The sequence below is a fragment of the Varanus komodoensis genome, unplaced genomic scaffold, assembly GCF_004798865.1.
Source record: "Varanus komodoensis strain SLA01 unplaced genomic scaffold, ASM479886v1 scaffold6_2, whole genome shotgun sequence".
NCBI lineage: Eukaryota > Metazoa > Chordata > Lepidosauria > Squamata > Varanidae > Varanus > Varanus komodoensis.
The window spans coordinates 5,679,951-5,695,689 of record NW_025336346.1 but is presented as its reverse complement, the minus strand read 5'-3'; the positions used below and the strand labels follow the sequence as shown (position 1 = coordinate 5,695,689).

At 38.5% G+C, this 15,739-nt stretch overlaps 1 protein-coding gene across 1 annotated transcript in view; it reads left to right on the top strand.

Annotated features, from left to right (window-relative positions):
• The window catches only part of DNAH1 (dynein axonemal heavy chain 1), a 134,316-nt gene that overhangs the window by 63,741 nt on the left and 54,836 nt on the right, over positions 1–15,739 (top strand). The window contains exons 31-42 of the mRNA XM_044451247.1: positions 2,160–2,309; positions 2,808–2,894; positions 4,395–4,581; positions 6,072–6,163; positions 6,714–6,868; positions 8,437–8,614; positions 9,231–9,425; positions 10,368–10,487; positions 11,145–11,303; positions 11,567–11,671; positions 14,320–14,460; positions 14,765–14,925. Of these exons, the coding sequence (XP_044307182.1) occupies positions 2,160–2,309; positions 2,808–2,894; positions 4,395–4,581; positions 6,072–6,163; positions 6,714–6,868; positions 8,437–8,614; positions 9,231–9,425; positions 10,368–10,487; positions 11,145–11,303; positions 11,567–11,671; positions 14,320–14,460; positions 14,765–14,925 (1,730 nt within the window). The remainder of the gene's footprint in view (positions 1–2,159; positions 2,310–2,807; positions 2,895–4,394; positions 4,582–6,071; positions 6,164–6,713; positions 6,869–8,436; positions 8,615–9,230; positions 9,426–10,367; positions 10,488–11,144; positions 11,304–11,566; positions 11,672–14,319; positions 14,461–14,764; positions 14,926–15,739) is intronic.

Sequence of the window (15,739 nt, the reverse complement as noted above, 5' to 3'; positions counted from 1 at the left end):
AGGCCAAAAGGCTAGAGAGCTCCTTGGGCAGTGGAGCAAAACCGCGTTGCCAATCTAGTCAAGGGGCTCTGGCTGCTAGCCAGCAGCCAGCAAAGTGCCCAAATGACACTTTGCATGGCTGTCATCAGTTTCCCCCCATGCTCCTGCCAATGCCAGTGGGAGAGTGGCATTCCTTACAAGCAACCCTGCTCTCTCCCTGCATTGACAGGAGCACAAGGGGAAGCCAGCAGGGTTGTCTGCATGCTGCACACTCAGGCCCTGTTTAGGGCCTGAGGAGGTGTTGTGTGATGGAGCAGCCAACCACTCAGTCTCATTTCCTCTTCAGGAAATGACACAAAGTGGCTGGATCTCCCTGCCACCCACCACTGCTGCTGCAATATTTGGGTTCCCTGCCCTGCACTCCTGCTGAAAGCAGCTGGAGCACAGGGCAGGGAAGCAAAAGCACCCACTTTGAAAAGTTGATTCCACAGCAAAAAGAACATTTACTAGGATGAATTTATAAACTATCAATACAATATAATACAGAAACCAAACAAGGTAAAACATGTATGAATCAAGTAAGCTGGATGCAGAATTTTTGGGTAGAATAACTTTCCATCAATGGGAAACTTTATGGATAAAAGGAATAAAATTTACAGCAAGCCAAACATTAAGAGAGAATTGGTATAAAATGTTGTTTTGTTGGGATATCACCCCAAATATATTAAAAATGGACAAGAATTATAATGGAAAGTGTTGGAAATGCAAAGGGACTTTCTACCATATGTGGTGGACACGCAATAAGACTAAAAGGTTTTGGAAATAAATATGTACAGAAATACATAAAATTTTGAAAATTAACTTCCCAGTTGAATATTGAGAATTTCTGTTGAGTATTCTACCAGAAACTCTTCCAAGAAAAATGGGAGAATTATTTAAATATAGGATAACAGCTGCCAGAGTTACAATTGCAACAAAATGGAGAACAGAAGACTGACCAACCAGCAAAGACTGGAAACAAGCTAGCCAAGTATGCAGTGATGGCAAAATTAACCAACTGTGTAAACAGAAGACTCGCCCAAGACTTTAATGATAAATGGGAAGCTTATTATGCATATTCTACTTAATAAATGAGACAAAAATAGAGCTTAAGTAAGGATGATTAAGCTGAAACTTCTTTTAATAACTCATAAAAAGGAAATGCAGTTGATGAATTTAGTTAGACTTGGAAAGCTTAACAATTATTATTTTAATTGTAAATGATAGAAAAATGCAATCTTTGGGCATCATTTTTTTCTGAAATATGAAAGGGAAGCAGAGGAGGAGAAGAGAGAATGGATGGGGAGTGGAGGAAGAAAGGAGGGGAGAGAGAAAAGAGAGAAAAAATATCTAATTTTAATTTGTTTTCATGGTATGTTCTGGGGTGAATCGTAACTTACTTGCTGTATATGCAGGAGCAATTTTCTATGTGAAATTATTGGTTTTATTTGGCTACTTACTAATCTAATCCAGCATTATCTATAACTATGTATTATTGTGTAAAATTGTAGTTATAAGTCCCAATGAAATAATGTCTATTGCTGACTGTCTGTAGGACTTCATGCATCTAGCTGTATAAATAATTTTAGTATGTGGTCCCTTAGTAACTTTTTCTTTAGATGCTTCTGTTTCTGTTTCCTATTATAACCACCACCCCCGAAAAGCACACACTTTCAGCAACCAGCCTCCACATTCCTGTCAGTATTCCCACACAGTGTTGCCTATGAGCAGGGACTGGAAGGAAGGAAAGGAGGCAGTGCCTGAGGTTCCCCGTTGCACCTGATCATTAGGCAGGTACAGCTGGAGGCCCAGGTAGTTTTGAGCCTGGGTTAACTATCTAGCCATGCTGGACTTACAGTATTGTTTGAAGCTACCTGTTGGCAAATGGGAGAATTTCTGAATGCTACCACATCTGACTGTGCAAGAGGATGCTGGATTAGATCCCAAATTGGATAGTTTCACCCATAAAAATCCAGAACATTAAAAAGTGGGGTTTCAGTCTGCAATTTCAGAATAGCTGCTTCTAGTGCTGTTTTTTGTATGCTAAGTACTTCTAAATTGCCTTCCACCAACATGCAAGGATTATTAAAAGTAAATGCACACAATGCCTTCCTTCTTCATGATGGATGTATGCTTTCCAGGCACTTTTCCGTCCTGTAGCTATGATGGTTCCAGATTACTCTATGATTGCTGAGATCTCTTTGTATTCATTTGGGTTCAATGAAGCCAAAGTTCTGGCAAAGAAAATCACGACCACATTCAAACTGTCTTCTGAACAACTTAGTTCCCAGGTCAGTATTTCCAGACATCCAGCCTTTATAACTTAGGAAGGATTTCAGAAGTTCCTTGTACATCTTGTTACTCCAAGTTGCAGTGCTATATTCTCTGCTTCCTTTCATTGCTGTAGTGCTGTCCTTATCCATGATGAGCCTCCTTAGCTCAAGATTTCATAAAATCCTATCACTGCTATCATTCTTGCCCTAGTTTCATTTACTTTAAGTTGTTTCCAAGGAATTGTTCTATGAGGACACAGGGATTAAAAAAAGGAAATATTACTTTCTGCCTCTCTATTCTCTTTCATTTACCCTTGAGCACAGGAAAACTATTGAAGCGTAGGATTAGCTGTGTAAGGTTCTCATTCCTTTCGCTTTCTTGAAAAAAAGAGCAAGCTCTAGATAGAGTGGGAGATTGACAGATTTGGTCCCTTCTCGTACCTAACTGATTAGATGTTTGCCATCCCATTTCAGTTCCTTTTTGCCCAGTTGTCATTTTCCATATCTCTTTTATAGGATCACTATGACTTTGGAATGAGAGCTGTGAAAACTGTGATTTCTGCTGCTGGCAATCTCAAAAGAGAAAATCCAACAATGAATGAGGCAAGTCTTTGATAGTCTCACTTGAAAGGGTTCCCTATGCAGTGCTGCCTTGTCAACTACAGTGACTCTTTGCACAGCATGCCAATATCCAGGGAAAAAACTTTAGAATAGTTAAATACCACTTCAGAACATTACATTCTGAACATTGCATTCAGAACCTTTCCAATTCATTAGAATTTATACCACGGATTTCATTTTTCTTTTCCCTTTTACTATTTATAGCTCAGTTTTCCTGCAAAAACCTATAAGAATGGCTAACACCAAACTCAAACAGAATAACAGTATAAAAATAGCAGTGTGAACAATTTAATAAGCCTACTAAATTCACAATAATTTACTAAAACAAACAAATATTTCAGTAATATGTTAAATACCTAACAGAACATCAGTGTAGTACTAAGCCAGCAATACTTTATTTCAATAAACAAAAACCAAATACCAGATATGGAGTTTTTATCTATTTGTTACACATAGCTTTGATATCTTCCACCCATTTTTTGCTTCTCTGAAGAGAGCATGTTTTGATATATTATTTATTCATCATTAATTATATGTATTGTTTATCTGTTCCTGCAAAGGACCCATGGCAGCTTACGTAATCTTCCTCCTTCTATTTTATCCTCACAACAATCCTGTGAGGTTGGTTAGGCTGAGAGTGACTAGCCCATGTCAGCTACGGAAATTCAGGGCTTAGTGGGCAATAGAACCAATTTCTCCCAAGTGCCAGCCCAGCATTTAAGCTCTATGTCACACTGGTTCTCAATTTGTTTCTTTTTCTGTTGCAATTTTTGCAAAGTACAAATAAAATAGTGTTCAAATAAAAAAATAAACAGGAAAAGGTCAAATAAAGAAGGACTGTCAACATTTGCAGTCACACAGATTGAAAACGTAAAACGTAAGTTCCATTGAGCACAGCGGGGTTAACATCTGAGTAAATTCTCTTTTCTCTTATGCTGCAAGTAATGGCAAACTAGACAGTATATGTTAACATACTCATTCAGTGAATCATAATTCCAAATGAATCATAAGACTTATCAGTATACAAGAGGACAAAACTTCATGGAAACTTTCCATGTGTCTTTACATTTTAATCTACAACAGATATGAGCCTTAAAATGTGCAAACATTCCATTTGCAGCTCACTCTTGTAAAGTTTATTTAGTTTATTGTAATTATTAATGTTTAATGAACTTTAATTATTGATCAAAGTTAAGGCAATCTCAATGAACCTCCTGTTACACACACACACACACACACACACACACACTTTTCATCATTTGAGCCAAAGATATTTGGAACAGGAAAACTTACAAAAGAAAACTGCAGTCCTAATTACACTTGTCTGCCAAGCAAATTGAAAAAATGGAACATTCTGCAGAGTTAAAGGTTTCACAATATGAAAAAAATGCCCCTGAGGCTGGACATGATGGCCTTGGCAAGCAAGCCAGAAAAGAGAAGGAAGCATCCTTTGCCTAATATCCCATTCTGAATTGTTTGCAGGAACTCATTTGCCTCAGGGCCATCAAGGATGTCAATGTGCCTAAGTTCTTGCAGGATGATCTCAAGCTTTTCAACGGCATAATTTCTGACCTGTTTCCCACAATCAAAGAGGAACCTATTGACTATGGCATCCTAGAGGAAGCAATTCACAGATGCTGTCTCAAAGACAACTTAAAGGATGTTGATGGTGAGTGCAAAGGCAACGTATTCTCCTGCATGTTCACCCTGTGGCACATCACTGCAACATGGATATCTTGCTGTGTAACAGTGATTTCTTAGACAAATATGTCATTCTGCGGAGGACTTGGGAAATTTGTAACCACAGCAGCAGTCTCAACTCAGAGGTTAGTGTGAGAGGACTGATTTTATTGGTGGGAGTCACCTGGAAACCCTTCATACTTTGTCTTCAGCTCCATGGAGGAAAGGTGGAATACAATTGCAATAAATAACAGTGTAATTCTGCAATATCTACCCAAAATTAAGTGTTATTGAATATAATGGAGCTTACTCCCAAGTATGTAGATATATGATTACAGCCTCGGTGGACGGGACATCGCTTTTAAAATTCTTCTATATGGTGTATCCTAGAGCCTCCAAATGTTTCTTACTGGAAAATTGTGTGGCTCAACTCCACTTATTTGCAGTGCAAATATCCGCTACATCAGTGAGAAAGACTTCATACACCTTAAAGGAAAATAAAAACCACAGACAAATGCTCATTTTGTTTCCCAAATTGCATTTGGTATCCAGATTGTTTCTATTGTGTTGCAACATTTGGGTCAAATATTGAGCAGTGAAGATCAGAGGGCATACCTGGAACTTGATGCCATGAACTTTTATGTGTTATTATTTATTTGCATTTATTTTAACAATTGCTCCCCTGCTGTTCAGCCTGAAAGGGTTTTCAGAGCAACAGACATTAAGATAACAAGACAACCAATAATATGATTAAAATTAAAACATTAAAATCTGAGCAAATAATAATTACACTGAAAATAAGTGATTTCTGTAAAGGTGGGTATGCCATGGCAGCTGGCGGGGGGGTGGGGGGACCTGTCGTCCTAGGGCTGTATCTAGCCATGAGTCTCATTGTAAAAGCTCTCTGCTCGGTGTCCAGACCTCTGGCAATGGTGATATGCCCGCTTCCCACCAACTTATTGAGTGGGGAGGAAGGGAGTAGAGAGAGGCAGTTGACTAAAAGAGAAGAAAAGACAATAGGTAGATTCACTCATTGCTCAATTCAGTCCCACCTACCACCAGCAGGCATCCCCCAAATGTGTTAAATCTAGGAGCCCCCATCCCTTTTCTCTGTGGTCTAAAAAGCTTGGGGAAATAGCATGGTTTTTCCCTTTTGCTGAAAGAAACAAACTTTTCTTCAAAGGGAGAAAATTCCAAACTCGGGTACCATGGCCAAACCTTGTCAACCTCAACCTTTTTGTTTATATGGATGTGTGTGTCCATCTGTCTGAAATGTGCAATAGCTATGAAAGTATTGACTGAGTAACAGTAGCATAGGCACATAATGGCTATACTGACATCTTTCTTTGGATAAGAACAAACTAAAGGGCTCCTATATGGCATTTAGGGGCCAGAAAGCAGCAATTGGCTTTGGTAGGTTCACAAGCCATTCCAACACAGTTGGTGCTTGAATTCCCATTCTGTATCCTTTTACTCCAGGTTTTGTGACCAAATGTATTCAGTTGTATGAAACTACTGTGGTACGGCATGGCCTCATGCTGGTGGGTCCCACAGGATCTGGAAAAACTAAGGTAAGGACTGTGGAAGACACGTTGTTATGGCTGTCAACAGAGAAAAGGGAAATCACTGTAGAGATTTCCTCCATCACTCACACCCATGGCATGAACAGTTCCAACTTCTGGGTGCTTAATCTCATAGGGTTAGAGATTTTGTACTAAGATAGAAAAATCCTTTCTTGCAAAGCGCAGCAGCAGCCTGAAATAAGAACTCTAGGATTAAAGCCAATATTCTGATCTTACATGTGCTGTGGCAGTGCCTCATTAAGGCAGAAACGAATGATTTTGAGCCTGCACAGCTTTAGTGGGATTTCTGTAGTGTGATGTTTGCAGATATCTCATCAACATTCTGGAAGAATGGAGGCCATTCTCTTTTCCATTTCTGTGATCAATGCTGCATTTTATAATCCCGTTTTCTTAATCATGTCAAACCCTTGGGTAAAGTCTTTTGTTACTACTTTGCCTTCTTTCTTATGGTAGATTCGTGGTGAATTTTGATTGTCTTTGTTTTTGGTCTTAGAATATATGCTGTGATGTATCTTTCCCTTGTACTCCTTTCCTACAGTGCTATAAAGTTTTGGCTGCTGCAATGACATCTTTGAAAGGTCGGCCTTCAGTCAGTGGTGGAAACTATGAAGCTGTCAATTATTTTATACTGAATCCCAAATCTATTACGATGGGCCAACTGTATGGAGAATTTGACTTGTTAACTCATGAATGGTAAACAAACAAACAAACAACTTTCCTTCTTTTTTATAAATAGCTTGTTGTCCACTCTGGCCCCTTTTATAAGAATTATAAAATCTATATATCAAGCCCTTTTTGTGTTTTAGTAGTACTTTTATTTTATTTAGTGCTTTTACATCCTTTTCCCCCTTTAAAGGAACCCAATTTAAATGGTTTACATGCTCCTCCTCTTCTCCATGTTAACCTCATGACAATCCTGTGAGGTAGGTTATGTTGAGAGTCAATTACTACTCCCAAGTTACCTAGCTTCATGGCCAATTGGGAACTAGAACCTGGATCTCCTGCATCCCAGTCCAGCACTCTGACCAGCAGTCCACACTGACTCTTAGTAAAATGAAAAGATATGGATAAGATCCAGTCATAGTTAAGTACTGGGTTTACCTTCCTTCCAACAAAATCTGTAGGCCTTTGAATATTTAACTTTGGCTGAATTGTGCATGCCCTTCGGAGCCTTGTGCATCAGGTTTGTGCTGATCAGCCTGCATACATTACATGAAACAGATGTTCAGGCCATTGAAACATAATGAGAATTAGGCACTTAATATCTATTTACATCTGGAAATGTGTCTCATTCCCTTGTTACTTTATGGACTTTCATTTCTATTCTGATGACCTCTACATACATGAAGAAAGAAGAACATGCTTTGAAATGTTTTTTCCTTTTACCCCAACCCCAGGCATCTTGCCACATTTTAGATTAAATTTTTGTCCTTTGGCTGCTGGAGATGTATTCTCAGGATTGCTCTACTTACTCACAGATTCACCCTTCAGGAGCAAAGTACCAGAGATGTCCATAAAAGTAAAGTTCAAACAGGAACTCCAGTATAATACTGAGTTTTTCTTTGCTGTGCCAAGAATGTACATTACAGAGGACCAAAATCCATAAATGTATTAAAATCAATAAAAAGAGCTCAAAGAGAAGCTATGCCAAGTGAACATTTCCTACATTTTACCCTGAAGCTTTCTAAAGCACATATTTATGGAATATTTTTCCATAGCAAATTCTTGTTAAGTGTGATGGCTTATTTACAATACAGTTTTTACCCAAAGGACAGCATACAAATGCTGCAGAGTGACAAAAAATACAATAGCCATAAAAGAAAAACTCATTTACAGGCATAAAACCATCTGTTCGCTCCAGCTGGGCTTCAGAGGGTTTTATTTTCTTTTGATCTTGTAAAAAAAGACCATGCATGTCCTCAGTGTCTAGATAAACAAAAATGAATGATAATTATAGCCATTTTACATTGATGGCAATGAGAATTTATTGATAAGAGATAAAATGTTGGACTACATCCAGTAGCCAATGGGCCTTTACATTTCTGGCATGCATTCATATTTTGCTAGCTCCTACCAACCTATCAAATGAGAGACTTTATTCTTAAAAATTTAGTTCAGTTTTATCATCCTTAAAACAACTGGAGTCTGCAGATCTCTTTAGGATATTTTATGCAATCCTTTCATAAATTATACTGGGCATTGCTAGAAGAGAGTACAGAACTATTTGATTTACTTCCCTGTATCTCCCTTCCAACTCACAGGACAGATGGGATTCTTCCTGCTCTTATCCGGGTAGGAGCTGTAGCCAGTGATCACAAAAAGAAATGGTACATGTTTGATGGTCCAGTTGATGCTGTTTGGATTGAAAATATGAATACAGTACTGGATGACAACAAGAAGCTGTGCCTCAGCTCCGGTGAAATCATTAAGCTAACAGAGGTCTATATCTCCCCCTCACCACCTCTTTTTGTTTGCTTTTGTTCTTTGTTTTGTCTTCTGTCACCCTCACAAACCCATATTGACATGTGTACATGCACAGTTTGAATATTCTAGAATCCGTTTAGTAACTAAAGATTCTCTTTCAGTGGAGGAGACTTTGCTGATATGGATCCCTTGCACCACAGCTGAGAATGTGAAAATCTCTTAACCTTCTTGTCCTTTTAAGAGGAGGAACCTCCACCTTTTACAGTTTCCCTCAAAATAAATTGCAGTTGTTTAAGAATGCTTTTATTCTACTTTAAATGTTTCTGGACACAATTTTTTGTCACACAGCTAGAAATGATGCTCTACCAAAATGAACATTCAAGATCTAAAGCAAGACTTGACAATTCTTTTTTTTAAGTATAGTTAGCTTATCTTTGACAGGGAAATAATAGTTAAAATAAAATAGTGGAAAAAGTAGAAACCCATAGTGGGAAGTAGTGGAACATGTCCCAATTAGTAAGATCACAGTTCTACTATTAATGTGGGCTGCTGCTGTTGAGGTGCAAAATTTACCCTTTCACCTTTCCTGAAAAGGTAGAGAAAAAAAGTGACTTCTTTCATCTGGTTGCAGGCAATGACTATGATGTTTGAAGTGCAGGATTTAGCAGTTGCTTCTCCTGCCACTGTTTCTCGGTGTGGCATGGTTTACCTGGAGCCCAGCATTTTGGGACTACAGCCCTTCACTGAATGCTGGCTGAAGAAGATTCCAGATATTATGAAGCCATTTTCAGAGCAGCTGGAGTCCCTTTTCAGCCGATTCCTGGAGGTAATCTACTGCAGTATTCTTAACATTTTGATCATGTCAGACCAGGGTTTAGCCAATTATAGATATGAACCTATCAGTTTTAGGGAAAACAGTAGGCATTTTTCCTCCGATAGCACAAATTTCTGCACTGTACAAGAGCAAAAGTCTCCTATAATGCCAATTTAAACTGCAATTGTCACAACAAAAATATTCTTCATTTTCTTTGAAGATAAGCAGAGTTTTTCCACATGAAACAATTGGAAGTTTTAACATTTCTATGTATACATAGGAGTTAACAGGGAATTTTGGCATTTTTGCGTCTGAGACTTAACATGACTCTTGCTTCATTCATCATGTGAATTATACAAGTACACTGGTCAGAATGCTAATCCTACATACCTCGTCTTCACATTTTTTCCAGCAGTTAACAACAGACGAGTGGCTCAATGGTGTTATAGGACACCCATGAAAAATGTGTCTTGTCCTTATCAACTTTCATGGATCAAGTTTGACTTGGATCAAGACTGTGGTGTATATGTGTTGATAGTGGGGAGGCTGTTCCAAACTTTATTTCCACCTGTGTTACAGCCCCATTCCATATTATCTCCTGAGGCTGCTCTTAGTTACAAGCAGAGGATTGTAAACATGCAACCTATTAATTTTTAACCTGCGTGTTTCACCTTTCTCTGTTAATATTGGTGATGGGTTATTTTGTATTCAGTGATCCAAATGTGGAACTCCACCACAGTCAGCTAACCATCTCTAAAAAAGACTATAAATTGTCCTCCTGATTGATTATTGGAATGCTTCTTAGACTTTGTTAGTGTCTAGTTCTCTACTTCATGTGATGAGTACTGGAAGCACTCCTTGAAATAGTGATGATGTCAGAATAGTTTTCTGTGAAACACCAAACTTGAAAATGAATCTAAAAACATTTAACTCTGTATGTCCTGATTATTTCAGGAATCTATCAGGTTTGTCCGGAGTTCCGTGAAGGAGATTATTGCTTCAACAGACACTAACTTAACAAGGAGTCTTCTGAAATTATTGGACTGTTTCTTTCAACCCTTTATTCCTATTGAGGTAGGATTGTTGTAGTTATTTGTGCTTAGGTTTCTACACAGCACTTGCATTCCTGTTTTAAAAATGAAAAGAATGCCCAACAAGGTTTTGTAGACCATTTCAGAAAGAATTAGAGAATTATACTGGATTTTACCATGTTTAGGCAAATTCTGTACTTTCTAATTGTTTGTTCTCTGGGTATGTCAAGAGCCTAAGTTCCTAGACTCAATAACAGACCCAAGACTTTGAGATACATTTAGAATTTATCGATACAAGAGATACTGAAATACCAGATGGAAATAAATTGTACATAAGCTTTCATTTTATATTTTCTATGTTATCCTTGATCAAAACAGGACTGGATTTAGAGCTTAAACTCAGATGCTAAATTACGTTTCAATCAATCAATCAATCTTTATTATAAGGTCATAGAGCTAACAGTAAATTATTTTTAGGTTAATGCTGTGACACAGTGAAATTGTAAGCCAGGGATCTGGTCTGAGTCTATACCAACTCATATGGGAATCTTGTCCACCCAGTATGGAGATATTTTTAGGAAGGGCACCCATAGCATAATTGGGGAATGTAAAGATTCAGGAGATTATTTTACATCTCATTTCATCACTGACTATTGAGAAGGCTCTAATATTATGATTGTACTTTTAATTGAATCTTCAGGGAATGAAAAGAATACCGCCAGAGAAGACAGCTCGTATTGGTGAACTGATCGAATCATGGTTCATATTTGCTTTGATCTGGAGTGTGGGTGCAACTGGGGAAGCCCGAAGCCGTGTGTCGTTCAGCAACTGGTTAAGGAAGAAGATGTCAGATGAGAAAGTAAGTTGATGGGAACAGGATATTAACAGCTCCTGATAGCAGCTATAGGGCTCCTGCATTTCCAGAATATGTGCAGTTTCATTGTTCTGAAGATGACTATTTGGCAGATAATATGATTGCTTTACTTTTGAATCATTATTAGGGGGGCACAGCAAAATAGAGAGATTTCAGTGGAATGATTCTGAAATCATATCTGCCTTCATATGAACCTCTTCTGAACTAAAGCTAGCTGTGGTGTTCACCATTGATATGTTTCCCCACAGATTCAAATACTGTTCCCAGAAGAGGGATTGGTCTATGACTATAAGCTGGATGATGCTGGAATTAGCAGCTTGGAGGAAGAAGAGGATGAAGATGAAGTTAATGTGGTAAATGGGATGTTCATTGAGAAGTTGAACACATACACATATGTTCAAAGAACACATATGGAGGACTACACAGGCTCATCCCACCAGCCAGTGCCCCCAATAGCCATATTTATTTATCTGATTAGATTTCTATCCTGGCCCATAGCCAAAAATACACTAGCACATTATCTGTAATTTCAGCAAGTATGTGAATATATTGGAATGTACCCACATTCCACTATGTGACTATAGAACCCATCCATACTTGGAGGGCTCCCAACCCAGTCAGGGCCAGGATCCTCCTTTGCATGAAGGAGCATTTTGTGCTTTCACGGGTATGCACAGAGAGGCCCTTCATAGACTAGCCAAATGTGTGGATGGCATGAGTGGCGGATTGCTGCTGGACACACTGGTAACAGGGGCGAAGCTGGGATGGAAGATCCTATGACAGGCCAGAAGTCATTAGGTTTATCCATTTAAAAATAAAGTTCCCACGTAAGTCCACAGGAAATTCTGAATCAAAATTGCGTATGTTTTGAAAAGAAGCACTTCTTGTTCAGAGAATGTGAATAATACTTTCAGTACATATTTAAAACACATTTTCATTCTAGAACATTTTATCCTAGAAAATGTTCTTTCCCAAAGAAAAAAGCATTGTTTTATGAAAACACGATGAAGACTTTTGTAGCACTTGAAGACTAACAAAATTATTATGGCATTAGCTTTCATCAACTTGAGTCCACAACTATGAAACAGACTTTGGTCCATAAGAGTTTATGCTGTAATAAATGGTTAGTCTGTAAGGTACTACAAGTCTTTTTATAGGTTTTGGTACAGGAGACTAATATGGCTAAATTTATGATATTTATGAAAGAATCAATAAATAAGGCACAATGTAGTAGTTACCAGTCAGCCAACAGGCATGGATCATCAAAGATATGCTGAAGCAAAGGCATTTAAATCATACCAGAATTCCTCTATGGTCTCATTAGCCATTCAGTACCAGCAGTGTGATATCCTACTTACAAGAAATGGATTGCATGGATTGCATAGCTAGAGGCAATAGCCATAATTATGTTTAGCACTTTAATTGAAAACAGGGGAACTGTGTATTTGAAGATCTTAGCCTTTAGAATAGTGCTCAACTTTTTAGAAAAACATCATATTCAGGATACGGAATTTTGAAATCAAGATTTTAGGATGAAGAGAGAAGCTTTATGCCACGTGAGCTGATACAATATGATTCTAAGAACTGGAAATCACCCATTCAAATTTCTGTTGGAAAGAACCTATTTCAGTATGATTCGCCAATTCCCCCTCATTAGCTTGCCAATAGAATCTCGATTCTGTCATGACCTTGTTAGATAACCTTAGACAATCCACTGTCTCTCAGAAATTAAAATATGGGAGAGACCATTCTGGCTTAATTTGCAAGGCTGTTGTAAGGATCACTGAGACTGAGTTCTTAGGCCATGTGATAAATATGACTTTGAAAGGGTCATACTGGGTAGTAAAATATTCCTGCTTTGATTCCCAAGACCATGAGATACCCTCATAACAGAAGCACTACCTCATAGAAAGTCATTTGGCTACCCCACAACAAATTTGTGACTATAGAGAAACATGTTAGCTGGAGAGACCACGGGGGAAAAAAATCTTACGTGGCTCTCCAAATGTATGTGGCAAAACAAAGACAGATGGCTTGGTTTGCAGTATTTTGAGGCATTCCTGGGAAAGGAAAATCACATAAAAGTGAGAGCTTTGAACCTTCCCACAGTTAATACATTCAGCTTCAAACAGGTGATGTTCAAACAAGCAAGGGAAATGGATACCTAATTCCTTTCTAAAGACCATGGTCAAAGTGGTAGAATCATGCCTTGAAAGCAATGACACTCATTTAGTCAAGACTAACTTGTTTCATCAGTTTCTAAAACTTAGGGTCTCGCACGCACACAGTTTCCCACCCCACTTCCATGTGGCAAAATTGAGGGGGCACTCTTGAACATTTTGAAGTAGAGTAAACCTGTTGTTGAAGGGTTATTTCGAGGTCTTTTCACTCTCAAGCAAGTCATGCCATCCAGGTCCAGACAACATGACGGGTAGTTAGGGAAATGCTACCCAGCACATGGTTTATGTGTGATTTATTCTGATCATGTGGACTGGGCCTCTACTGATGTGCCATGTTAGCAGCAACTGGAACAGAGATCCAGCTGCTGTTTCTCCATGGAATGCATCTTGCATCATTTTGCAAGATGCAAAAGGTAAAAAGGAAGAAAAAAAAGGAAAATGGTAAAAGGGAAGAAAAAAATTGAAAGTGTTGCTGCCACAATAATTATCCTTAATACACCTTGTGTTTCTCTCAGAACAGGTCAAGATTTTTGGCTCCCAAGTCCTGCTCAAACCCTCATTTGAAGGGTACCACATCCAACCCTGATATGAGGGAAGGTGATAAGTCAGAGAAGTGCCACTTCATTTCAGTGGGACTCTGTTCTGGAGAATTTTAATTTGGTGAAGGCCAGTAATCTTATTGACATGAATGGAACAAAACACTGTAAAATTTCACAGGACTGTAGCCTTAAGGGTCACATAGAAATGACTGTATTCTTTCTTCGTATCATAGCATTAGAGAATATTTTCAGCCTTTATCTGCCTATTTCTTTGTCCCTTAGGTGGGCTGGGAGAACTGGATGGATGGTTGCACAGAGTTTACCATGGTGCCTGATACCAGCTTTTGTGACATTATTGTTCCCACAATGAACACTGTCCAGATGGCGTACCTGTTGGAAATGTTACTCACCAACCATAAACCAGTATGTTTCCCGAATTTCAAGTGGGGTTAATCTAGCATTGTAAGGAGTGCTACATTCTTTTGCATAATCAAGTCAGCAACCATCTCTGCTTTTCTGGTTGACTTTTTCCCATTTAAAGGCATCTTTCAGTGTAATCTATTTCACTAGTTAACAAAGTGGAGGACTCACTTTCAAATGCCCTGTAGTCTCTGGATGGCAAAGTCATAGTGGACTGTCAAGAAGCCCACCGGTTGCCAAATGGAACTGTGGAAGTATGATTACAATGTATACATCAAGTGCTGAGAGTTTTGTTTTCCAAATGTAGGTTCTTTGTATTGGTCCTACGGGGACAGGGAAGACCCTCACTATAGCAGACAAGCTTCTGAAGAACCTACCACTAGAATATATCAGCCACTTTCTGATGTTTTCTGCTCGAACCTCAGCCAACCAGACCCAAGACCTCATAGACAGCAAGCTGGATAAAAGGCAAAATTATCTTGTCACATTTATTCTGCTCCTGATGCACCATTTTGTCCAAGTTTGTTTCCTTTATGTAAAGTTTTTATTAGCCACATTTCCAAATCTGCTGATGAAGTTAAGCGTAAGAATAGAAATGGTTTCAAACAAAGGGAGCTTATTTAGTTGTTTACCCATACTGGCAACAGTGACCACCCTATAATCAGACCAGCACCCCCACAGGATGAATATAGTAGGCAAACAGATATTGCTTGAAAAGTGATATGGCCTTGGGGATTCCTACTGGCTTCTAATCTTGTAATTATTTGGACCTTACTGATAATAAACATTCACTAGGACCTAAATATAATTGGGGACTGCCTTGAGTCGGCGGGTTAGTTCATACTTATTGGATTCTGTGGCAATACTGTTCTTTTACTGTTATATGTTATACCATTCCAAATTGATTATTTTATTGCCTGACATCTAGTGGAATATGCAATATACTTTTTGCATGTTATATATCTATGGTTTTGAATTTCTTCCAGCTAATACTGAAATGTTGAAGAGCATATTCTCCATTTCAGATATTAAAGCATTTTTCATAATCATGCATGGATTATACTTAGATTACCCAGCCAAGGAACAGGATCAGCATTTTACATTTTGTTCATATTACCAAATCAATAACACTTCTGTATTTCTTGAACCAGAATTTTCTCTGTGAGTTTCCCTCCAGGACTCCCTTACTATGTGGCTTTATCAAGAAGTGGGTGAGACAGATGTAGAGTTTTACTGAGGTGGAGCTCCATGAACAGACTATGTAGTAAACTGAATAAAGACC